This window comes from Mchenga conophoros, linkage group LG9 (assembly GCF_057382185.1).
Source record: "Mchenga conophoros isolate Kocher_MC1m ecotype Shallow Benthic linkage group LG9, M_conophoros_male_GT1.1, whole genome shotgun sequence".
In the NCBI taxonomy this organism is placed as follows: domain Eukaryota; kingdom Metazoa; phylum Chordata; class Actinopteri; order Cichliformes; family Cichlidae; genus Mchenga; species Mchenga conophoros.
In genome coordinates this window covers 9,151,991-9,177,109 of record NC_140534.1, presented here as the reverse complement: position 1 = coordinate 9,177,109, position 25,119 = coordinate 9,151,991, and the positions used below count along the sequence as shown (strand labels likewise).

At 43.0% G+C, this 25,119-nt stretch overlaps 2 protein-coding genes across 3 annotated transcripts in view; one reads left to right on the top strand and one right to left on the bottom strand.

Moving 5' to 3' along the window:
• LOC146566719 (partitioning defective 3 homolog) overlaps window positions 1-25,119 on the top strand; it is a 357,883-nt gene that overhangs the window by 217,858 nt on the left and 114,906 nt on the right. For both annotated transcript variants that reach the window (XM_085286313.1, XM_085286312.1), the window contains exons 17-19: window positions 11,016-11,164; window positions 20,519-20,752; window positions 24,847-25,054. In XM_085286313.1, the coding sequence (XP_085142439.1) occupies window positions 11,016-11,164; window positions 20,519-20,752; window positions 24,847-25,054 (591 nt within the window). The remainder of the gene's footprint in view (window positions 1-11,015; window positions 11,165-20,518; window positions 20,753-24,846; window positions 25,055-25,119) is intronic.
• On the bottom strand, window positions 5,841-7,016 carry LOC146566721 (general transcription factor II-I repeat domain-containing protein 2A-like). Its single transcript, XM_085287818.1, has one exon. It carries the CDS (start codon window positions 7,014-7,016, stop codon window positions 5,841-5,843), a length of 1,176 nt encoding a protein of 391 aa, XP_085143944.1.

Here is a 25,119-nt window from a genome sequence, read left to right as displayed (position 1 = left end):
TCTAGTTGTTTTTAAGGGCGCCTTTATACTCCAAATAATGAGCTTGTTGTTGTATAATCTCAAGAACTCTGAAATAAGACATCCAAATTTGCAAAAAAATCACATTTTAAGATGTTTACTTTCAGTCAGTTTCAAAACTAACTGCTTTCTAAAGTGTCCCTGAAAGGTCAAAGGTCACTGCAGCAAAGCCCCAGCAAATAGAAGAAATGCTGCAAAAGCTCACAAAAAAAACCCAAAGGTGAAAAACCTTCCAGAGAGACAATAATGTGACGGAACAGCTAACAGTAGGGGACAAGCTAACAGCTAAACGGCTAATAGCAACATGTATCTACAGTATTACATGACCCATGTGATTAAAACACACATTGCCTGCATCTTTTTCTCCCTCACAGCACAGAAGAATCCTCTGCTTCTTTTAAGTCTTAGTGCAATCCTTCGCATGTTTTGGTTTCTATCTCTTCGGAAGCTGTTCCCTAAAAACACTTCCATTGTGGGGTTTTTTTGCAAGATTTTTTGTTTTACTTCCTTTGTGTTTCATTCAGTTTCTGTTGTGTTTTATGTGCTTTTGCAGTGTTTTTCTTTGTTGCTGGTGTTTTCTTATGTTGCATTGTATTTGACCTCTTAGGGCCACCGTAGCTTAGAGACAATCACAAAGTTTTACTTTTACCTTTGATTCTGTCTGCTCAGCACCATGGGCTACATCTGTGTAAATCTGTATGAATACTGCTCCTTCACAGTAATCCTTCCCTTCGGTCCTTCGTGAAATCCTCACTGAGGATGCATTCAGCTGCGTCCTTCAGAAGCAAAAGTACCAGTTCTTAAAAGTACTCACATGTTCATATTGCAGTGTAGCATGGGAAGAAATCAAAATAAAAGACTGTGCTTGGGAGAAGACAAGTGCTCAAATCATCTTCTTGAAGATGAGTCTCTGTGAGAGAATGCAAATTTCTCTCCTCCTAACAATAAAAGCTTCCTGTTTCCACAGTGATTTGGTTTTTAGTTATTTAGCTCCTCATTAACCCACCTCTATTTCTCACACTAAATGTAACTGACTCTAATAATAAATCAAAGTTTAATAAAGTATTCATGACAAGTATTCAACTTGAAATGAAATGTAACAGGTGGCAAAAGTAATGCTTGTAACAGCTTATCAACACCTTTGCCTTTAATTACAAGATATTATAGTATATACTGCATTTTATGTTTAAAATTTAACTTTTCCCCATAAAGGCCGTTGTGTGTTAAATGCCCAACTTTGAAAGATAACCATTTTTACACGGTAGTGCAGTGTTTTGGTCTCTGTGGCTAGTTCCACTTGGATACCCTGTAACTGTTCTGCTACTTTAAACTGTTGAACTGTAACCCTTGACAGTGTTTACAGTTTAAGAGCTGTTATAATATTATAATTGCCTGGGAAAAATATGACCAACTATGTTTGTCATAGTTTGTCCAAGAAGTTCATTCAGCAGTTTTTACCACTCAACCTCAAAGGCTTGGGGTGTTGTCATCACCCCGGCGGGTGGGTGGCTAGGTGGGCGATGTGGACACCAAAATTCATGAATATGATAACTTGAGAACCTAAGTGATGTATGATTTTCAAAGTGACACCACAATTGCATCTCCTTGCATCTTTTTTATTTGAATACCGGTGATATTAGACATTATAAGGTCAGAGGTCAGATTTTCTGAACATCTTGCGAACACGTTAACTCAAGAAGGTCACCAGTACAAGTCACGTAGGATTTTCAAATTTATAGGTGTACTTACTAAGAGCTACTAAGTGGTGGCACTGGCAGCCAACAGTTTTTGGCAATTGAAATCTTAGCATTTAAATTTGTGTGTTACTAATAATCTGATATCTCAGTCTCTTCATTGCCCCCGTTAAACCTTCTTATCTAAATAACATAATTTTGTCTCATTTCTGTGCCCAGATGCCAGTAAAGATTCAAAATAAAGCTACTGGAGTTCAAAAACTAATGACTGGTGTTACAGTGCCTACGTCCATTTTCTATATACAACTTGGAATTAAATATTAAACCCTGGGTTTCATGGAACACCAAGTTGCGGGGTTACCTGCCAATACAAGTTATTTTAAAATAATATAAGTATCACAGATGCAGACTTATTCAAAATTACCCATCATTTTCTCACTTGGACCGTTAGGGGCACTGTCACAACACTAATCTACACAAGACTACCGTGTCTGCCCTCATCCTGCTTTGGACCTCAGCCTGGGTAAGGCTGACAGAGTGGAAGATGGGTGTCAATTCTCATTAAGCGGAGAGAGAAGAGAAACGGACAGCAAGAGCGACGGAGAGGAAGCATGAGAGCGAGAGAGAGACAACTAGACTGTGTCCTTCTCTGTCTTTGTGAGATGTCACAGGTGGAAACATCATTTCCCAGGCAGCTCCGAAACACTCTGTCAAGCAGCAAGGATGGAGAAGGACTCCAGACAAGCGTACCCACACATCCATTTTTCACACCCGCAAATACACACAGCCGTGCCGGTGCTCTCAGTCTCACGAGTGTTTAGATACACATTGGCTGGTAAACAATTTCGCAAATTAACATATAAAGTGGAAACGGTTCGCGCGGACACGAACAAACAAACTTTGCAGGCGGACTGCCTACTTCGGTTGACTCCCTAATAGTCTCTGTCATCAGCAGTGTAACTAAGGATCACAAGTGCTCTGTTAAGCACATGTTTTTCCCATCAAACTATCAGCATAACTACATATAAATGCAAACAGCCCTGCAGCACAGGCGTGGATGCATTCACACACAATTTCACTAATCTCAAATTTCCATTTAAGTTGGTAGTGACTTAAAGGCCAGATGGCTCACACACTCACACAGCTTCACAGCATATTTGGACCTTTTTTTCTTTAAATGCTATCATTCCCTTCTAGATTTATGAATACGGTGAATATGTCTCATTTCTGTGCCCTCCCTTCACCGACTTCCTGCATCGCACACTCTGTGTCTATGTGCAACCTGCTCTGTGTCACTGTGACAGGAGTTAAGCTAACCTAGCCTGCGCACGCACCAAAATATATCTTTGCCCGGTCCTTGTCAGTCGTCGTCGTGTACGAGCAGACCGGAGCAGTCCATCTAGCCAAACTCAATTAAAAGCTTCGTAAACCAGGCAGGGAAAGAATGAGAGGGTCGGCACAGGAGGGAGCAGACGGACAAAGAGGTCTTAATTGATCTTGTTCTCTCTCTCTCTGCCTCTCTCAGCAACTTCATCACAATTAAAAGGGAATTACGGCAAATCGCAGGTGCAGCTGCTCCGCTGTGTGGCACTGATCGAACCGCGCTGTCTTACAGTTTTTATATCCGTGTTTAAAGTCTGATGATTTATGTGTGCAATTAAGCGAGTGAAGCAAAAGCAGCTATATGAGACATCCCTTGTTAAAATCCACTTGCGTTTAAGAAATAAACAAAATAAAAGTAATCTCGTATTTCACCTTTCTTTTCTACTAGCCAGTATTTGGACTGTCTGGTGTCCACTGGTGCACATGCTAGGAAAACAAACCTCTGCACCAACTTCTCATGCAGGACTTCATACAGTGATTGAAGGCAGCTCCAAGCTCCCCGACTCAGCTATGCATCCAAGCAGTCAACTGAATCGCCCTCCTCAAACCTCAGAATAACCATTTCAGAAGCACCTTGCTGGGCATTGCTCTCCACCTCTTGCCCCCTCTCCAAGGCGCTGAAACTAATACAAAGAACCCCACTCGGTCAGACTTAGCTGCACTAAGAAGTAGTAGAGACTTAACTCTTTGGGGTCAGTTTGAAACACAAGTGAAAAAGGTTTGAGTAAAAGAAAGAGAGGAAGTTTGAAAAGAAACAGTGTCACCAGGGTAATTGTGAGCGCAGAGGGCTTTTAACACACGCCGCTTAGCAACGAGGCCAATGTGCAGTTTGACACGTTCAACTTCCTGCGAGGAAGTAAGGAGTGATGTAAAATGTAAGTTAAAGCTGTGGATTTGCCTGTGAGCAATCCTCAGCGCTGTTTAATTTTAGATGATGGGAGCACTTTGAATGGGAGGAAAGCAGTAAGTAATGTTCTTACTATAGTGATCATAGCATGTGTATGCATATAATTCTGTATGTACCCTATTTCCCCCATTAACGGATGGACCAAATGAAATGAACATCGACAGGCAAAAAAAACATTCATTATGGATCCCATTATAATTTTTTTGAATTCTGTGACTGGAATTTTGTTTGAGTCACTGCTAAATACAAAATAAAGAATCTGAAAAACCACTAATGTATCATGTAACATCTGTCTAAATACAGTCCAGAGACGTGGACTGGCTCGATGGTCTGAAGAAGGAAGTGTGCCATTCTTTAGACGACCGAATTCATCTTCTAATTGGCCACGCTGTATTTTTCACTTTCAAATCCTGTTTAATATTGAATATCTAAGGTAGCTTTTCCAGTGGGAATGCTGTATGGGTCTCAGCTTCACAGGCTCAACCAGTCAGAGCTGACTAAACTAGAGTTTTGAGCTTAAGAAGCATCTTAAACAAGGACATAGTTTTTGAAAGCCACATCTCATTGATGACCACTCTGTAATTCATACATGTACAGATGAGGACTGATTAGCCTCCCTATGAAAGCCTTATTCTTAAAACCATTTCCAAACTGCTCTTAACCAAAACAAGGAGTCTGAAACACAGCTTTGGTTCTTCACCAGGTGCGCCGTATGACTTAGATCGTTATCGGTTGGAAGACAAAACGATGACCTAGACCCAGTTTTACTGCTGACTACTTTGATTTCTTTCAAAATCTTCACATATCCATCTTTCATCATAATCCTTCTACCTTGATGAGATTCCCAGTTCCAGTCACACTGAAGCGTTCCCCCAGCATAATCCTCCCACCGCCATGTTTCGCTATGGGGACGATGTCAGGCCAGTTTTTCTGGGTTGATAATAATATTGACACTTGCCATTTTTGCTAATAATTTTGTCCCCATCTTTATACTTTCATTAGCAGCTGTAAACCTTTGTGTTAGTTTACAGTGAAAAAAAACAAAACATGTTCTGGCGAGAATGACGCGTGAGGTTTTAGATGCTTTAATTGGCTCTGAATAGAGTATATATAAAAAGATGTGAAGTCTACACGTGCCTTCAGCCCAAGATAGTTTAAACCTGTGATGAAGATTCAAACTCAGGAACTGCTTGGCTGCTGGTCATCGCCACCTCTTTAAATAGTTATGGCTTCTGAGACCTGAGGTGCAGGTTCCAACAGCAGGTACCCTTAGCTTAAAAAGCAGTTCAGAGCAGCACAGTTGCCGCTTCTCTTCAGGTTACCCTAGACCAGGGGTGGGCAAACTTTTTGATTCGTGGGCCACATTGAGTTCTAACATTTGACAAAGGGGCCAGAACAGGAGTAGATAGATGGCATGCTTTGAAAACATCACCTCATTGGGGGAAAAATACACATCTTGAGATATGGAGAAAACATGTGCTTTAATTTCCAATGAAAATGAAGAAAAGCATTACAATAAAATCTCTGACTTCGAAATGAGCCTTTAAAGACTGAAAATCTAATAAATGAACATTTTATTTTAAAGCACTGAAAGTTCTGTTATCCTTCAGGATATCACATCACTCTCCTCCTAACTCTTTTTTTTTTCTTCCAAAAACGGTAGGAGATGCAGATGTACTTGTCCTGTTCCTTCTATTCAATTTGTTTCCCCGGTGCCAAAAGTCAACAACGACCAGTGCAAGAACGAAACAGTTGCAGCAAGTCAGTCTGTGAAGCGTTATATTTGATCTGCGCGCACTGTTCATTTTAACAACGTGCGTATCACGGAGACACACATTTTAATGGGAGCAGTGTTGTTGGTCTCCTTTTTTAGCCAGCGCATCAAAGTCTGGAGTTAGTTTTGTTGTGGCGATTCTCAGGATTGATCTGAGGTGTAGGTCTGTTAACTTGGATCTGTGGCTGGCTTTGTTGATGTTCATGACGCTGAATGTCTGTTCACACACGAAGGTAGAGCCGAACAAAGCCAACATCATCTGCGCTTTTCGTCTTAGATTTGGAAACGCGGCATCATTGAGTGAAGCATAGAAGTCATTTAGTTTCAGAGAGCTGAATTTCTCTTTTAAGGCAGGGTCGGACTGAAGGTCGATGAGTTCGAGCTGAAGCTCCTCTGGAGCTGTTTCGGGGTCTTGTGACAGAGGAAAGGCCACCAATTGAAGTGACTTGTCAATTTTATCGAAATCCAAAAATCGACGGCAGAATTCTCCGTGCAGTGCATCCAGTGACTCACTGTATTTCTTTACTTTTGCTCCGGCCTCTTTCAGCGTGGCTAGTGTAGGAAAATGAGTGAATGACTTGTTCAAAATCTGCCTGGAGAATAAAGCCAGCTTGGATTTGAAGGCTTTCACGTTTGTGTACATGTCATGCACAAACTGCTCCTTCCCCTGCAGTTTCACATTGAGCTCATTCAAGTGTGAAAATACGTCCGTAGCAAACGCGAAGTCACACATCCAGCTCTTGTTGCTCAGCTCAGGAAATTCCTCAGTCTTGCCCTGTCGCTCCAAAAACACGCCAATCTCCTCTTTGAGCTCCCACACTCGTTGAAACACTTTGCCCAAACTCAACCAGCGGACACGGGAGTGATAAAGCAGGTCCTGGTGATCCGCATCAGTTTCCTCCAGGAACGCAATGAACTGACGGTGCTGAAGTCCCCGTGCGCGTATGAAGTTGACGAGTTTCACCACAGGATTCACAACATGATTCAGCTGTAACACCGATTTACATAGAGATTCCTGGTGGATGATGCAGTGGAGGAAAATGACATCCTGGTCAGGGTTTTCATCTTTCACTTTATTCTGGATTCTCCTCAGCAGGCCAACGTTTTTTCCCGTTAAATTTGGAGATCCATCTGTGGTGACGTTAACAAGCTTACTCCAGGGAAGCTTCATATTTTCGATGGCTGCAGACACCCGTTCAAACAAGTCCTCTCCTCGTGTTTGTCCTTTCAGAGACTCCATTGTCAAAAACTCCTCCGTTATTTCAAAGGTTTCGTTGATTCCTCGGATAAAAATGAGGAGCTGAGCAGTGTCTTTGACATCGTTGCTTTCATCCAGTGCTACAGAATAAAAAGTGAATGACTTCGCCTTTTTGTTTAATATGCTGGTGATATCTTCATCTATTAGTTCTACACGGCGAGTCACTGTCCGCCGTGATAAACTGATTTTCTCAAATTTGTCTTTGGTCTCTGGGCACAAAATACCTCCTGTCTCTACCATACATTCTTTTAAAAACTCACCCTCAGACAGTGGTTTGCTGGCCTTTGCTATTTTGAATGAAAGCATAAAACTGGCCTTGGTACTTGACTCTTGAATGGCAGTTTGACGGTGAAAAAAACTTTGCTGAGCCTTCAAATTAGCTGCCAACTTCTCAGCAGCAGCTTCCCGTTCTTTTGTTGAGAGCTTGCTAGCATAATTAGCGTGCTTTGTGGCAAAGTGACGGCTAATATTATACTCTTTAAAATCCGCCACAGTTTCTTGGCATATCAGGCAAACAGCAGATGATCGGTGTTCAGTGAAAAAATATTTAGTTGTCCACTCCTTTTTGAACACTCGACATTCTCTGTCCACTTTCCTTTTCTTGGGTCCGCTCATCTTCATAGATGGTAGGTCACAGGGTAAAGTGCAAACGTGGAGTAATAAGCCTATGCCGCTTCACCTCAACAAAGCCAATATATCTAGAGTGCGCCATCTAGTGAGGAAACATCAGAATTGCAGGGGAAATAAAACATTAACAAGGTTAATTTATTACATTTTTTTCAAGTTTGGCGGGCCGGATCAAAACGTTTAACGGGCCGCACGTGGCCCCCGGGCCGTAGTTCGCCCATGCCTGCCCTAGACCCACATGCTAGGCATTTAGTCACTGCTCTGTATGTGCCAAAGTAAATCAGAGATGGTGCTAAAATGGGCAGCAGCTTAAACCAACAGCTTTGGCCTCCAGCTAAGTGAATTTACACCACCCGCTCAGCTGCTCCCTCTTAACTTCGCTCTTTCTTCGCGCAGATTTCTCACTATTTTTGCTCCAAAAAAGCTGCGTGCCCTTTTTGTCCCAGCTGCTAGTTTCTTTAATTGCTCTCACAAATCTTAGTGTGGTCGTCAGTTCTCTGTACCTGAGTGACAGCCCCTGTGTGATTCCCACCTGCTGGTTTCTCACTTTCACCTATGTTGCCTCCATTTGCAACTCAGCTCCATAACCCAATACCAGTGAGAGTAAATGAAATCTAAATTCAGGCTGAAAATGCATCCTTTCCCATCTGCACAGCCTCAGTCATGCTCCGACACATGACATTTGCAGAGACAGAAAAATACAGGCCATGCTCGCCCTTTTTTTTTCTTCTTTTTTTTGCGGGGCTCAGAATGATGAGAGGAGGAAAAAGCGAGGGATGATGTATAAATGAATAATACATCTGTGCTGTCATTCTTCTGTTCCTGCTCCACCTCCCTCTCTTCCTGTGTCATCTGGAGATGGTCCTGCGAGACAGTCTGATCTTAGTTGGGATTGTCAGGTATGGTTGACGGTAAAGCAACACATTGACGCCAGCCCCCTCTGCGACACATTGAAGCAGCTCTCTTGTTAAGTGGGGTTGACGACCTAAATAAGAATTGTTTACATGGAAACGAGTGCAGGCACGCCTGCAGTTAGCTGATATTCCAAATACCGAGGACTGCTTGAAGTAGCATCTGCTCCAAGAGGATACGTTTACAAATATCTACTTCCTCACTACTCCTGAAGTTACATAGTTGCAGTTACGGCTTTCGATTTTGCATAAAAGCTCCACAAATCCAAAGAAATGTGATTATTTGATGAAAATTCTGCTGTTATTTAAACGTTCGTGTACGAGCACCATGTGAACAAAAGAAATGGCTGCATGTAGCATTTATTAGATTAGATTTATTAGATTGGGCAGCACGGTGGCACGGTGGTTAGCACTGTTGCCGCACAGCAAGAAGGTCCTGAGTTCAATTCCAACATCAGGCCGGGGTCTTTCTGTGTGGAGTTTGCATGTTCTCCCCGTGTCTGCGTGGGTTCTCTCCGGGTACTCCGGCTTCCTCCCACCGTCCAAAGACATGCAGTTTGTGGGGATAGGTTAATTGGATAATCCAAATTGCCACTAGGTGTGAATGTGCGAGTGAATGTGAGTATGAATGGTTGTCTGTCCTTGTGTGTTAGCCCTGTGACAGACTGGCGACCTGTCCAGGGTGTACCCCGCCTCTCGCCCTATGACAGCTGGGATTGGCACCAGCACCCCCCGCGACCCTGAAAAGGATAAGCGGTAGCGAATGGATGGATGGATGGATGATGCTGCATCCCTACCTTCCATCTGCCCTGAAATTGCAAAGCGCTTCTCACCTAATTGTAAATGCACGTCCCTGCATGCAAATGCCAGTGTCCGCCTCTCTCGACCTCCTTTCCCTGCTCCCATCCGATTTTCAATTAAGATCCAGACAAAGATAGAGGATCTCAAACGGAGTGTGCTGCAGTGGGATGGGCCTTGCTTCTGCTCCAGACGTCCTGGAGGAGGGCGTTATTTGAGTGGCCGTGACCCCAGAGAACCCTCACCTTACCTGGGGTATTATACGCATCTAGGCCAAGGCCCTGCCTCCCACTTGTGGTGTGTCCTGAACCCACTAAGCATACGTGTAGGTGTCCTTGATGAGGAAAGGCTTTGAAATGAAAGGTGTGTGTGTGTGCATATTGAATGTCGATGGTCATTATCTGATAGCAAAGGGGTATTTTAGGCTGAGGTCTGGGGTTGTGTGAATATTAATAGGACGATTTTATTTCTCAGTCTTATCATCAGGATGTCTCTTGGCCATGTACCGTATTTCCCGGACTACAAAGCGCACCTGAATATTAGCCGCACAAGCTAAAATCAGGGGAAAATCCTGTTTTGTACATACATTAGCCGCACCTGACCAAAAGCCGCAGGTGTTTCAATGTTGACTTATCATATGTAAGAGAATATGCACAAAGCGAATTGTCAGGAAAGAGATGGCTGTTTGGAGACACACCCCTTTTATTAATATTTTGAAAAACAAGTTATGGGTACATATTTGCACATGTGCTGTGCTTCATAAATGAGTAACAAATGTAGTACATAACAGTAACCTACAGCACACCAGAAAAATAGATTCGGACTACCTTTTAGGCTCAGGTGCAGTGACACGGCTTTAACAAGAAGAAAAGTCAGTCATTCACCACCATCTTCCTGCGCACTAAAACCACCAAAGTCCTCTTCTCCAGTGTCGGAAACGAACAGGCTCAGGATGGCTTCGTCATCCACTCTCAGCTTCTTTCCTTTGTTGTCACTTTCAAAACCAAAGAAATCCTCATTGTCATTGTCAGTGTCAGAGTCGAACACCCTCTGAAGGGCCGTGGCGGTGTCCTCCTCTTCATCATGCAGCAGTCCAGCCCTTCGAAATCCGTTGGTGATCGTGGATGTTTTCGCACTTTTCCACGCTGTCAGAATCCACTGGTGGTGTTGAGCATAACTTGCTTTTCGCAAGTTTATCGCCGCTGGTCATCCACGACTCCCGCTGAACGCGTAGCGCTACTTTGAAGTTTGTTTTTCGCGCTACTTGTACGGCACTGTGTTGCCTGGCGGATGGACATGTGACCAACATACCACTCTTGAACCCCGATCCTTCCGCCAGGCAACGTAGTGCCGTACAACAGCAGAACAAACAAAACAAATCGTCTTACGATATCACAAAAATCATGGACAATCCATAGAAAAGCCGCACCTGACTAAAAGCCGCAGGGTTCAAAGCTTGTGCAAAAAGTAGCGGCTTATAGCCCGACAATTACGGTAAGTGCAACTTAATGAACTGTGTAGATGACTGAAAAAATATGTCTTCAATAGAATTATCTCCAGATGAAAAGAGTGACTCTACACTTGCCAGTATCTAATACTTCTACCTCTTTTTGTCCCTCTGTCTTTTTTTCCTATCAAACTGTAGTTCGCTCAGTCCGGACGCAGACCCTGGCACTTCATTCCAGAGGGAGGGGTATGGTCGCCAGAGTATGTCGGAAAAGCGCACGAAGCAGTACGAGAATCCTGCACATCTGGAGATCATCAAGTCTCGCAAGTCCAAGAGCATGGATTTAGGCAAGTGCTAAGCCTGAACCATCACACAAACACACATCTACAGGGAAAAGTTTGACAACTTGGGGAATGGACTACACTTACTGTATTTCCTGCCTTCTTGTCTTAGCAGTTTCCCTTTTTGCACATCTTCTCTCTCTTACACACACACCAGGGCCACCAGAGCTGACTTGGATCATGTTTCAAATTTATTGTCTTGCCCATGGACTCTTTGGCAAAAGGACAGGAGAAAGCAGGACTGCTGTGTTCATGTACAAAGGGCCGATTTGTCCATCACCAGAAACCTGTATTTTCCTGAGCCTGTGGCGGTTACCTGTCAGTGTCCTGCTAAATGACAAAATATTATTTTCCTTTCTTTTGCATGATTTAGTCCAACAGCATGCATGTCAGTATATGCTAGAAAATACTGGTAGCTTAATAGTTAGTGTGCAGATATGATCATATGTTCAATCTTGTCTCTGCAACAAGTTAATGGATTTTTTTCTAAGCTTAATTTCAGGCAGATTACTGATATTACACAAAAGTAAATTCACCTCATGTACTACTTTTTTCTTTTGAGCAAGAAGTGTTTTTCTGGTTTGGCATCCTAAGCTTGGCCGTACAAAGAAAACAATCCTCTACCTTGTGATGACTGCGTGTCTCCTTTCAATTTTTTTCCCACTCAGCACGGCTAATCTGGAGGTTTGTTTGCAGTAAACAAACCTCCAGATTGTTCATTGTCACTCAGTGCTCCTTTCACCTGCTGGACACCTCAAACGCATCTTGAACTTGTGACTCCTCAAACACTTGCTGCTCACTTTATCCTGCTTACCTCAGTAAATGCACTTTCAAAAACAGTAATACACACACAGTCACTTCAGTCCTGTCCAGCCACCACCTCTCCTCTTTTGGCCTCCATTTCCCATGGCCCTTTGTCCAGTGGACCATGGATAAAAACACAAGCGCAAGTGCACAATGCTTAGTGATGGGAGAGCCAGTCAGATGCAGGCCTACACAAACACGCACTGGGCAAGCACACTCTCAAACAGACAAACTGTATCCAGGGAAGACGATGGTGTGAACTCCAAGCTTCTCCCGCTGAGACTGAAGCAGACGCTGCCTTCTCTCGGATCACTGACTAATCACAACAGATAACAGCCAACTCTTTTCCACATGGAGCCCAGAGACCTGTAGAAATCTTTGACTCGCCCACAGACTGGTGCAGGTCTGGGCCACTGCACCGAGCTCTGTGGGGTCTAGATCCTTTGTAATACCTTCTGTCCACCATTGAAACTTTTCTACAAACACAAAGTTCGGGAGAAGAAAACCTTCAGCCATCGGATGGGTTTTGTTCAGCAGTTAGTTGGCCTGAAATGGTTTCCATTAAGTTCTCAGTGTTTAAAATATAATTGGATATTACTGAGGACAGGAAGCGAGTAGAACGGAAGGGATGCTAAGATAAGGCTTTGATGGTGTTCTCATCATTGCAAATGCACATGTTATCAATGAGTTTAATCAAAAAAGCTTCTTAATTGTTTCAAAGTGGAGTCTTTGCGTGTTTGTTTGTGCATTGGATTAGCTGCAAACTACAGCTTTTCTTTCTTTCTTTTTTTTTTAACAAAGATCCTGATTAATGTACTCATAAGACGGCGCCTCACACATTCGAGATAACCAGTGTAATTGATCGTTTACAAATCTCTGTTACTGCTGCATTATTTCTTTATCAAGATCCCTCTGTGTCTGTGCGCGGGCGTGCCTGTGGTTTTTATTACATGAAATTCAAAAAAACTACCCCCCCCCCCCCCCCCCCCCCCCAAAAAAAAAAAAAAATCACCCCCTTCCCCTTTCACTGGGCCCAATTGAGTTTGTGAAATATCCAGCTGACAGAAATCCTTGCCAATACAAAATCATAATCCATCGATGAGAATATCACAGTGTTCAGATGGTTCAGGGAAATAACAAACTTATTCCAGTCATAATAACTCTTGTAGCTGACGTGGTTTCCCCACAAGAAAAATTCAGTCCTCTTTCAGTCAATAGATGAAACACAAGCGCTAGACTTAACGTTTGAAATGAAATACACATGGTTTGTGATTTGGCACGTGCCCAGTCACCGCACTTCCATTTATCTCAGAGGAAGACGCTGCTATGCTATCATGCTTATTCTTTTTCTGAAATAATTACATGAAAGCTGCCCAATGCAAAAACGACCTCGGGGTATTGTGCGAGTAGATCTGAAAATGAAGTGAGCCAAAGAAAGTAGTGCCAGCGCTCTCCCTTAAGCCGTGCCTTCGCCACACAGCTGGACATTAGAACTTAGCTCAGCTAGCAGGTGTAAGAATACCGCTCTGCTTTCCCAATAGCGCACTAATAAAGCCGCTCTCTGCTTTCAAATTACTCAGAGGAATAAAAAAAGTAGTTAACACGCTCAAGAACGCTATTCCCTACTGACTTACATTTTATTCCGTCACTAGGTATTTTTCCCACCTTTTAATCATGTTCCAGCTGCTCCTAAATCTCATCAGCAGATGGATTTCATGACTTTGAAACCCATCATTGTTGAAATATGCTAAACGGGTCGGACACCCTGCAGTTCAATCCCATTTAAATGGGGAATAAAATTGAGTGAGAGAAGAAAAGGGAAGAAAGCGACGTGAGGTGTCGGCGCTGGCAGTGAGACGTTAGCACATGCCGGACACTTTACCTCGTGATGGACGGCTCCTTCATGAAGTGTAAGACCTGCTCCTCTTGCTTTGTGTCTGCGCTTCACTTTCTTATTTCTTTGTGTGCGTTTCATGACGTTGTGCAGACTGCACTAATGTTTGTTTGGTCCTTTTAAGAGTAGCACAGTGCGACAAGAACTTGAGCAGAAATAAGCTCTGAGCCCTGCCGCCGCTAATGAGGTCAACCGATATGATGTTCGGTTCCATCCACGGGTCAGTAATAGAGATCGGAAGAGCAGTCCCACTCTTATTCCATAACTAGCTCATAACCAGCCATTATTGGATTTGTGATCTCAGCCCCCTTCAGATGCATATAACCGAGGGTGCTGTTTGAGCTAATTTCAGCGTGATCAAAAGGGTTTTTTTCTGGTGCTGAAAGGGAGTTGAATGGCAGAGAATAGAGGCTTGGTAACTAATTTGGGAACCTGTGCCATTGTGCTCGTTCTGAAGTGCAAATGACTGAAGAAAACACTCATTACTCCATGTGAAGGGCTGCATGGAGCCTGGCAATGCAGTAGCATTTGCAATAGAAAGATGTTCATTTGCAGGTTGGCCTCTTCAGCTTCTGCAATTGATCCATCACAGCCAGGTTGGTTTGAATGAGGCTGAATAAAACAGAGTGCAGTCACTCCATTAAACTGACATAGGATGAAATGACTGAATCTTGACCACTAATTAACATAGTTGTTGTTTTTAGGGAGTATTTGAACAAAACAAGAATCTAATGTGTGCCTAAACTGGGTATTTCAGTGTATTTCAAATTAAATTAAATTCAGTAATTCAGTTTTATTTTTATGCATTAGCACAAATCACAACAATAATTACTTCAATGTTTATAGTTAGGGCTGGATCAGGTGAGCCTGATCCAGCCCTAACTATAAACTTTATCAGAAAGGAAACACTTTAAATCTTTAAAGGAGAGAAAGTGTCTGTCTGTCTCCTGAATCCTAATTTGGAGCTTTCATAGAGGAGCCTGAAAGCTGAAGGTCTCTGCCTCCCATTCTACTTTTAAATACCAGAGGAACCACAAGTAAACTAGCAGTCTGAGGTCAAAGCGCTCTCGATAAGCCACATCTCATAGACTACCAAACACATGAGTGGAGACTTTCCTTGTAGAAAGCTGGCAGCCGATCCAGTCGCAGATAGGCCAGTGGTAGTAAATGACAACCTGGTAGATGTTTTTATGCTTACTGTAATTGTGAATATATGTTCCAGCCAAGTCTACCACTAATCCAGTGAATTTCCAGTCTTGCCAGTAGAGTTGTCAGCTTCTTTAAATGTAGGAAAAGTACTCTACACTGAACGATGATAAACAAACCCCCCAAAAAATTCACTGGATTTCTTTGAAGCCTGAAAAGTGCACATCAAAATATCCAGCATCCTTAATTGAGATGTTAACCAAGTCCGGCTCATAATGATTTCCTGTGACATATGCTGAGCGTGTGGAGGACGTCCTCTGTCGGGCTAATGGTCCACAACTGGCAGAGACATAATAGCGCAGCTGACCCAGCGACGCCTCACTTCCACTGGGATACCTGGACGTGGCCTTCCTCTGACCATCTTGGAGGTTATTTTTAACATAATTACCCTTTTACCACCCTCCTTAAAGCCCCGACACTCTGAATAAATTATGTGTAATGGAGCCCCTGTCTGTACACAGATCTTTACATGCAAGGGTCCGTGGTGAATAATGGCTGCAAAGCATAGTTTTTAGCTGCTCTAATTATACCATGGGCTTCTGTCCCTGTAATAACCACCACTGATTTATTCATGAAGTTTGCCACACTGCCCCTTTAACGTTTAATGGCAATGGATCTTCTCCAATTAACTGTCCTTGCCCTTAATCTGGCTAAAGTACGCAGCACGCGGGCCAGGTTTGTTTGCAACCAGGTGCACTTTCACCCCATTTAGTCTGATTGTCTTTCTCTTTGTGTATTTCATTTTGATGATTTTCATTTCTCCTCCAGACGTGCAGAGAGTGGCAAACTCGTGTCTGTATGCAGTTGGGGAAATATGTATTTTCATTCCTCTGAATAAGAAGGAGATGAGGAGCAGAGCACCGAGGTTTCTGTTGTGTGATAGGAATCACATAATAGATTGGCACACAGAGAGCTGTCCGTCAAACCCTCCCAGGAGAGAGCCGGGGCTGCTTCTGATGAAAACAAAGGCAGGTTTGAGGCAGTTGGGTCGGTGGGCAAAAACCGTCTCTTTGCCTCGCTCTCCCGTTCTCTTTGTCTCCGCGCCTTTCTCAGTTAACCGCCGCGCCGACGAGAAACAATGTCGAGCAGGACTGCGGCGCGGAATACCAAGCAGGAGGATAATTCCCTGTTTCCGAGTACAGCAGATGTCATTTTTGTTCCCTTGAACTGTTGCATCCCGTGCAGGTCTAACTTGCAATCGCATTGTGTCAGCCATGCACCCTGGCATCTGTGTGTCCGTCGTTGGCAGGCTTTAATGCTTAAGCCTCAAAAAAAGAAAAAAAATCCAACTTTACATGGCATTTGTACTGGATTGATTGAGTTTTATCCTCAAAGGATGAAACATTCCATCATTTTTCTGTCATGCTGTTTCTGTGCCTATGCTTTCTTATAATGAATTTTTTACTTCAGGCCGTCCTCTCTTGTCCTTTGCAGGATGAAATTGCTTCTTCAAACGAATTAGATGATTTTTTTTTTTTTACTTGCATTCAGTTGGTCTTGTAAGTCTGTTTATGCTTTCCTGGCATTGATATTTGTCATGCTAATAAAATGGACCCACCTCCACTGAGAAACTAAAAAGTAAAATGAATCTTTGGCTGCTGCTACCAGAGAACTTTTGACCTCCTAGACATTTGTAGCGCGCAGTAAAGTTTCATTTTACTGTCCTATGCAGCATAAAAGACAGGCATATGAGATCTCCTCACTAAGTAGGATGCAAAATTATATGATTGATGCTTGAGTGAGTGTAGGCTCTCATGGGACTGAGCACTTTCATTAAATTTGGCAAGGAGAGAGGAGAAATGGTATGGTCACTGGTTTGGAAGCCACCATTGGCAAACAGATGAGCTTTTAGCCTGTGTGTCTTGTCTGACTTTAGATCTATAGCTGCTACGGATGAGGGGGAAGCACTCATACTCTCACTAAGGGTTCATTGGTAGCAAATGCAGCAGAAACAGGGATGACTCTTAGACCCAAAAGATACTACATGTAACATAACTTACTCCTTTTAAAACAAGTCCCATGCAACTAGTACGCTATACTAACAAAAGTATTCACTTGTCTGCCTTCGCATGGATATGAACTTCAGTGACCTCCCATTATTAATCCATAGGGTTTAATGTAATGTTGACCCACCCTTTACAGCTATAACAGCCTCAAGTCTTCTGGGAACAACCTCCAAAAGGTTTTGGAGTGTTTATAGGAATTTTTGACCACTCTTCCAGAAGAGCATTTTTGAGGTCTGTAATAATGTTGGATTCAAAGGCCTGGCTCAGAGTCTCCGCTCAAATGCTTCTCAAAGGTGTTCTATCTTGTTGAGATCAGGAGTCTGTGCAGCCCAGTCAAGTTCTTCCACACCAGGCTCGCTCATCCATGTCTTTATGGAACTTTCTTTGTGCACTGGTGCACAGTCATGCTGGAGCATGAAGGGGCCATCCCCAAACTGTTCCCCCAAAATTGTGACCATGAAATTGTCCAAAAAGTCTTGGTATGCTGAAGCATTAATAGTTCCTTTCACCTTTAAACAGCCGAGCCCAACTCCTGAAACAACCCCACACTTAACTTCACACTGTTCTCATGGCAACCTCCAAACCCAGACTCATCCATCGGATTGCCAGGCAGAGAAGCGTGATTCTTCACTGCAGAGAATACGTCTCCACTCTTCCCCACTGGACTCCAGGAGTCCAGTGGGGAAGAGTGCATCCAACACTTTGCATTGCACTTGGTGATATAAGGCTTGGATGCAGCTGCATGGCCATGGAAACCCATTCCATGAAGCTCTCTACACACTGTTGTCTGTCTTGAGCAAAGCTGAGTTGTTGTCATTCCCAGTTGCTTCCACTTTATGATATGATACCACTAACAGACCATTTAGTAGTGAGGAAATTTCACAACTGGACTTGCTGCACAAGTCGCATCCTATCACAGTACCGTACTGGAATTCACTGAACACCCGAGAGCGACTTATTCTTTCCTGAATGTTTGTAGAAGCAGTCTGCATGCGTAGGTGCTTGTTTTTATATACCTGTGCCAGTGGAAGTGACAATGATACAATGATTTGGATGGGTGAGTGAATTCTTTTGGCAATATCTTCTTTAGTTGTGTAGCTTAAATGGTATGTACTAGTAAAAGTAGTTGATAGTCATTGTAGGTTTGTAATATGATTGGTACAATGATTGTAAGTAGCTGCAGGGTGTGCATTTTTGCACTGCAGGGAAAGTGTTCCCTTTTTCCTGAGCTCTTATTTGTTCTTCTGCAACTTTTGTGCATTAACACACTCATCCTGTCTGGAGGTTGCATGGGGGGAAGTGTTAGAGGGATTTATTTTCTTTGCCTAAAGATCCACTGGGATCACCCAGCAGCAGTGGGATATGCCTCATTTAGGCCACTTTAAACACGTCGAAAATCCTTGATTGTATAGACGTGCGAGTTGGTGAATTTTGTTTCTGTGCTTGTTAGGGAGTCCCTGCGTGGGACCCACACATGCAAATAAACTCAGGGTGTTCTGTTCAGTGGGGCTGACGACAGAACAACATGTGCTGTTGAAAACCAACAGGAAGAGCTGCAGAAGACATTTATTTACACCACCTGAAGCCACAGAGGAAACACTATTTGTGACATGTGTGGTCCAGGGGGAGTCATAAAGACACAATGCCACTCTGTCCCCGAGTCCACAGACATTTGCTACACCCTCAGAGAGCCTTTGGGGCTAATAAAATAATTGAATTAACAGCTTAATCCTTATTACTGATTGCTTCCTCTGCATAGCCTCACAACAAGGCTTCACTGGCACATAGTCAGAAATCCATCTTGTTAAGTTTGACAGCGTCTTACTGTATTCTGAATCAAAGCACAACAAAGGGGACGGGAAAAGTCAACCGGGTTGCTTGTTTAACAACTGGTGGGTGAGGTAAGAGCTCCAGGGACCTGATGGACGCTCCCCAGCAAAATGAAATACCAATACCTGAGTCGCGCTCCACTTACATACCCTAAACAAACCCCCGGCAAGCATTGGAAAAATAATTACAGATGTGTGGGCCTGGCTCAAATATCAGAGAGGGTGGCTGTTTAACATTTGCTCTGCTTACCACGCAGTATCAATCAGCTCCACGCCCTTTTAAGGAGATATTTTGCCTTAGGTTTGATACCATTTACATTAGCATCTCTGATAATTTTGAAACTCTAGCTAATGTCCCAGCGTTTGTATCATGTGTTGCAGTAAAAACTGCATTTCTTGCTGTATAGTTTGTAAATAATATATAGGGAATGATATATGGGGATTCTAAATATTACATTATAGTTTGCATTCAAATATTATGTTACATTTGACCTCTGACCTCACTTTTACGTCTCACATCTGCCAAAGAGAGTATCGTGGAGATACGTGCCTGGTTATTTAGAAACATACTGTTATTCATGTCAAGTTATTTACAAATCAACACCTATTATACATGACCTCCTGCTACATAATGTTTGTCTGATCAAACCAAACATCCATCATACTGCTCTTATCTGATTTTGTTGATGATGTCACAGTTAGACATTAACAGTATAGTTAAAGGTATTTAAGTGCTTGGGCAGCTACTGCCCATACCTACAGTGACAGTCTTTCCATTGTCACCAGTTGGGCTTTTGTGAACTGCGCTATATACTTCTTAAAATAAAATTTCAAGAGAAGAAGAGTAAATGAATGTATAGAAAATCCAGTACTATCCTTTTAAAAGTAAATAACCGCCAAGAGAGTGAGCTCCCTTGGCGGAGGTCTGCGCTCTCTGAGTGTCTCTTGTTAAACGTATGTACCCTTTATGATATTACTCTCCGTCACTGCACAGAAAGCCTTAGAAATGAAGCCAAGTACTACAGTTGTGCGATGTTGTTTGTGCTTCTGAACACTGCAATACGACCTGCACTGAAGATTAATGGATGTAAAATCTGTTCAGCCTACATGTCCTCGTCTTTTTCCCCTCACCTTGTTTTATCTAATCTCTCTTGGAGAAATTGAGTTAAAAAAGAAAATTAAGTGAGAACCGCTGATGGAAATTTTTTTCTTTTTTTTCAGAGATACAGTTCATCTCAGCAATTTGTGAATATGCTGTATTAGAAATTTCTTATATTTTAACATTATAATCACTCCGCTGCTGTGCTACATTTGTGTCTTTGATAGCGGGCCCATTTATATGCATTATGTTTCAGCCTCTTAATTTAACTGTGCAGACACAAAGACAAAGGTTGAATTATAATTCCCAACAGGAAAATGTCTCGCTGGAGATGTAATACTCTGTTCTCATTTCACACACTTCATTGGCCGGGCAATGGCATCATTTGTTTTTCATGTTAATTGCTAGACTCGCACCTTCTCGTAACTCACCATAATGACAGCTTTTAGCTTTTTTTTTTCTTTTTCAGAGGAGTTCTAATCATATGCCAGGTCTAAGTGACTTTATTTAATCTTTCCATAGGTTCTGCAGAACAGCAGGTCGGGCCTTCCCTGGGCCTGAAAAAATCCAGCTCCTTGGAAAGCCTCCAGACGGCTGTTGCTGGGACAGTGCAGAATGGCGAGATCAATGTTCGCAGGTCGCGCTCGAGGATCGTCAGGAGCCGAGGCTGCAATGAGAGTTTCCGCGCTGCGATTGACAAATCGTACGAGAAGCCTGCTGTTACTGCGCCAGAAGAGGAGAACAGCGTGGACACATGTGAGTGTTTGAAACGCCGTTTAGGTAGAGTTTCAGTGTTGATGCAGAATACTGTGCCCAAGTTTGTGGTGCTAAAATAATGAACAATATAAGATATCAGTAGGTTATTACAAAGCAGTTCAGAATCACACATAAATGTAGGCCAGTTTAGTGATACTTTCACAGATCCACTGCACAAAGCACATCAGCAATAGGTGTCTAGGTTATGGACTTATGATTATTCACATAGTGTGGAATTGCTTTGGACTGTTCCAACATGTTAATGTTGGTTCTGATAGAAAGGTGTCAGGATAGACAGTGCATCACAGTTTATTGCGTATGGGGCTGCATAGGTGCAGACCAGTGAGGGTGCCCATGCTGATACCTGTCTGCCAACGAAAGTGCCAACAACAGGGACATATGCATATCAGAATATATCAGATCTGGACCACGTAGAAATAGAAGAGCGTGCCCTGGTCTGATGAGTCAAACTTTCTTTTACATCAGATAGCTGTGTGTGTGTGCATCGCTTATCATGCACTGTGCGAAGAAACAGTATGATTCTTTGGGCAATGTTCTGCTGGGAAACCTTGGGTCCTGCCATCTATGTTACTTTGACACGTACCACCTACCTAAACATTGTTGCAGGCCATGTAACCCTTTCATGGAAATACAGTTTGGAAATACAGGATAATGCACTCTGCCTCAAAGCATAAAAGATTCAGGAATGGTTTGAGGAGCGCAACAATGAGTTTGAGGTGTTGACTTGGCCTCCAAATTCTCCAGATCTCAATCCAATCAAGCATCTGTGGGATGTGCTGGACAAACAAGTCCAAACCATGGAGGCCCCACCTCACAACTCACAGCTAACATCTTGGTGCAGATACCACAGCACACCTTTAGGGGTCTAGTGGAGTCTATGCCTCGATGGGTCATGGCTGTATTAACAGCAAAAGGGGGACCAACAACAATATTAGGCAGGTGGTCATAATGTTATATGCAGGGGTGCACATAAGTGGTCCGCAGGTGCGCATTCGCTGTCAAAATTAAAGACGCCCACCAGATAAGAAGTTGCAACGCACGTTCATGTACATATAAAGGCACTGTTTTTGTCCTCTAGAGTGGGATTTTCACGGCATATTCTGCACCACATCTCTGTGCGTTCATCATTTGTTTGAAGCCAGCTCACCTCCTGCAACCACTTTTCTGAGAATACGCGCTTCTTTTGCGGTTCGGACTACGCCTGACATTTCTTTGGAGGTGGAGGAACACCAAAGTCATTGCTTAAAGGAGCTTTCTTCTTCGAAATCTTCAAGAGTTCTAAACAAATGTCTGTCCTCCTCCAGAAAATCTTATGTACGCAAACGTTGTAACTTCTTATCTGGTGCACGTCTTTTATTTTGACAGCGAATGCGCACCTGTGGACCACTTATGTGCACCCCTGGTTATATGTATGTGTTTGCTCCTCTTGGTTTTGGCACATATACGACAGAACTTTGTCCGGTATTTCTTCCATCTGTTTGTTTACTTGTGTACCTGACAGGGCCTAAAAACCACAATTACTTTAATTCATTTAAAATATGAAGAGAGAAAAAGAATAACTAGAAAGACACCCTACCTTCTCTTTCAAGGCATGTATCCTTCACTACTTAGTGTTTGATAACAAAAAGACATGCAGCGCATACGGAGAGACAGCCGTCTTACGTTTTCCGACAGGTAATAACACCACAACACCACAAGAGTAATCACTCGATATAAATTTCCATTCACCATTAAAGGATTCCATTAAACGAGCTGGGGGGACATTTGAAAAAAGAAGGAATTATTTGCCTGAAATGCTTTGTTCTCATAAGCTCTGTCGGCAAGCCACTAAATACAGTCTTATCTCGGCAAAGAAAAATGGGGAAAGCAACCGATTTCCCCTGCCGCTGTATATTGCATTCTCCCCATGATATTCAAATAACTCTGTTTTTCAATTTAGATAAAAGCAGCCAGTCTGTGCTCGTCACCGAGGTTAATAGTCAAAGTTGACAGATAAGCCTCTGCCTTCCCCTGCTCCCAGACTTTTATTTACATAAAATAAGAATGTGGCATCACCTAAAGAAAATGTGTCCCCACAAGATATCCCGCTGGGCAAAAATGCACTTTCCCTTGTGCTACTTTGTGTTGCGTGGTTCGAGCAAAGAAAAAAAAAAGAAAACGGAAAAAAAAATCGTCTGTTCTGTGCAAAAATCCCTTCTTTCATTTTTTTTTTCCCAGAATAAGACTGGCAATTTTACTTACGTCTGTCATAACCTTTGCTGACAGACCGGCTTAGACGTCCTTGATTATTAAAGCAAGAAAGTTCACTTGTAGACTTTCATGAAGGTGACGAAATGTTTCTTGCTCGTCTGTCTCTGTGAAATGATCTTTCGCTGTCCCGACGCTTTCATCAGAACCTCTGACGTCAGCCTTTTGCTTCTGAGCTCCATTAAATTGCTGCAGACGGCCTCACCTTTTGATAACCGGTATTAAAGGCTTTTGTGTATTTTTCGCTTCTTTCTCTCAACTTTGTAATATTTAAAATTGATTGCCTTTTTTTCTTTTTAAATCAGCCTTCACTTTCCCTTTAAATGAGTCTTCCTGCTAAGTCAATAAGACAAATTAACCTTGGTGCAAAAGCATGCAGATATATCTACATTCACACATGGATGCATTTGCACACATGCGTAAGCACTCATGGCTGTAACTGCTCTCTGGGAGGCTCTGGATTACATTGTTTTGGGTGTTATCTGCAGCTTGGCATCACTAAGCAGTAGCAGCATTAGCACCACTGCTAATCTCTGTCATTTAAATAGCCAGATACAGCTCACAGCTGCTATTCACTCTTAAGTGGATGATAAGCGGGCCACCAGATTGAGCGATAGAATCGGCGCCCATCCAGAGCCCGCGACCGAATTTGGGGAGGTGGGGAGGGGAGGGAGGGGCTCCGTGCAGAGATGAGTTGTAAGAGTGTGCAGGTTTAATCTGCCCCGCTTCGTTCTCTTGTTTCGGCTATACACAGTGGCTCGCGCTCAGATTCCATTTCAGTAATTTCCTCCGAGATGACAGCGGAAAGAAATAGCTGATAGCTCCTCAGATCACAAGAGAAAACAAACCCCACTGTTCATCCTTGAAATGTGAATCCAGCCGCTCCTCCTTCTCCTCAGTCTGCCTCATCCCGTATTCCAAAAATCCATCACGCACCCCCCCTCCACCCCCTTCCCCTTCTCTCCCTGCGATAAGCGCTTTTCGCTCCTCCATCAAAGGAAGAAGTTGGACAACGACGCGCAAGACTGTAATAAGTTGTAATCTGAAGGACATCTACCTCATGTCTCCGCGCCAGAGATGGAGCGCTGACAGGAGCGACGCCGACCGCGGAGCACACCGTATTTGCAATTAAGATCCCCGGGAGCCTTTTTCGAGATGATTTAAATGTATAATTACTGACAGATTAATTACATTTTTGCACATCGGCTCTGATTAGGTGTGATGGAAACTTTGAGTTTAATCAACCTTGCATCACCTAAGGAGTGTGGTTTCAGTTTGATGTCTGGGCTGAAATGAGTTCAAATGTAATTAAGAAGCAGATTCATGAGACATCGCAGCGCGCTCTGTTTTCACAAGTGTTTTTTTTTTTTTTTTTTTGTGGGGGTTGGCAAAATGAAGTTCTCTTGTGATCTTTGAGAAATGTACACAGACGAAATAACTTGAGGCTTTCAGCTAAAGTAAAAATGTGTTCAGCCCCAACACTAGTCCCAACTAGTCTACAATGTAAATATATTCTGCTCTAATGAGGCAAATGTATTCAGTGTGTTTTATTCAAAGCTGTTATACCTTGTGGGACACAGTTTTAGTTTTTTTATAGTTCCTCTGATGTTACTAAGAGGAAAAAAACCCAAAGTGATGCTTTTTCACAATAAAAGAAAAAGCAGTGTTGTTGAGTACTCATTTCAATTATGACACCGGTGATCTGTGGGGAATCAAGTCAAAGTTTAATAACTTTTTCTTTTTCTTTGTCTTTCTCTTTCTGTGTTTGCATGAATGTTTCCGGCATTTAACTCCCACTCCTTGTTGCTTTTATCTTTTCACTCCAGTGGATGATGACACAAGCTCCCGATCGGGTCAAGAGTCCATGTCCACCAGCGGTGACCTGACTTCGGGCCCCTGGCTGAATGGCAGAGACGACAGACAGAAAGATCAGGAGAAGTCTGGGGTGAAGGAGAAGAAGAAGCCAGAAAGGGAGAAAGAAAAAGACAAGGACAAGAATAAATCCAAGAAAGGCGTGCTGAAGGGCTTGTTCAGGTAGGAACCAGACGGAGCTCAGCTCAAACCCCTAAACAGCTCCACCGTCCACTGCCACGAGCATT

What these genes read in the sequence shown, in the direction of transcription:
- LOC146566721 (XM_085287818.1), bottom strand. Translation starts at nt 7,016, where the DNA reads ATGGAGTCTCTGAAAGGACAAACACGAGGAGAGGACTTGTTTGAACGG.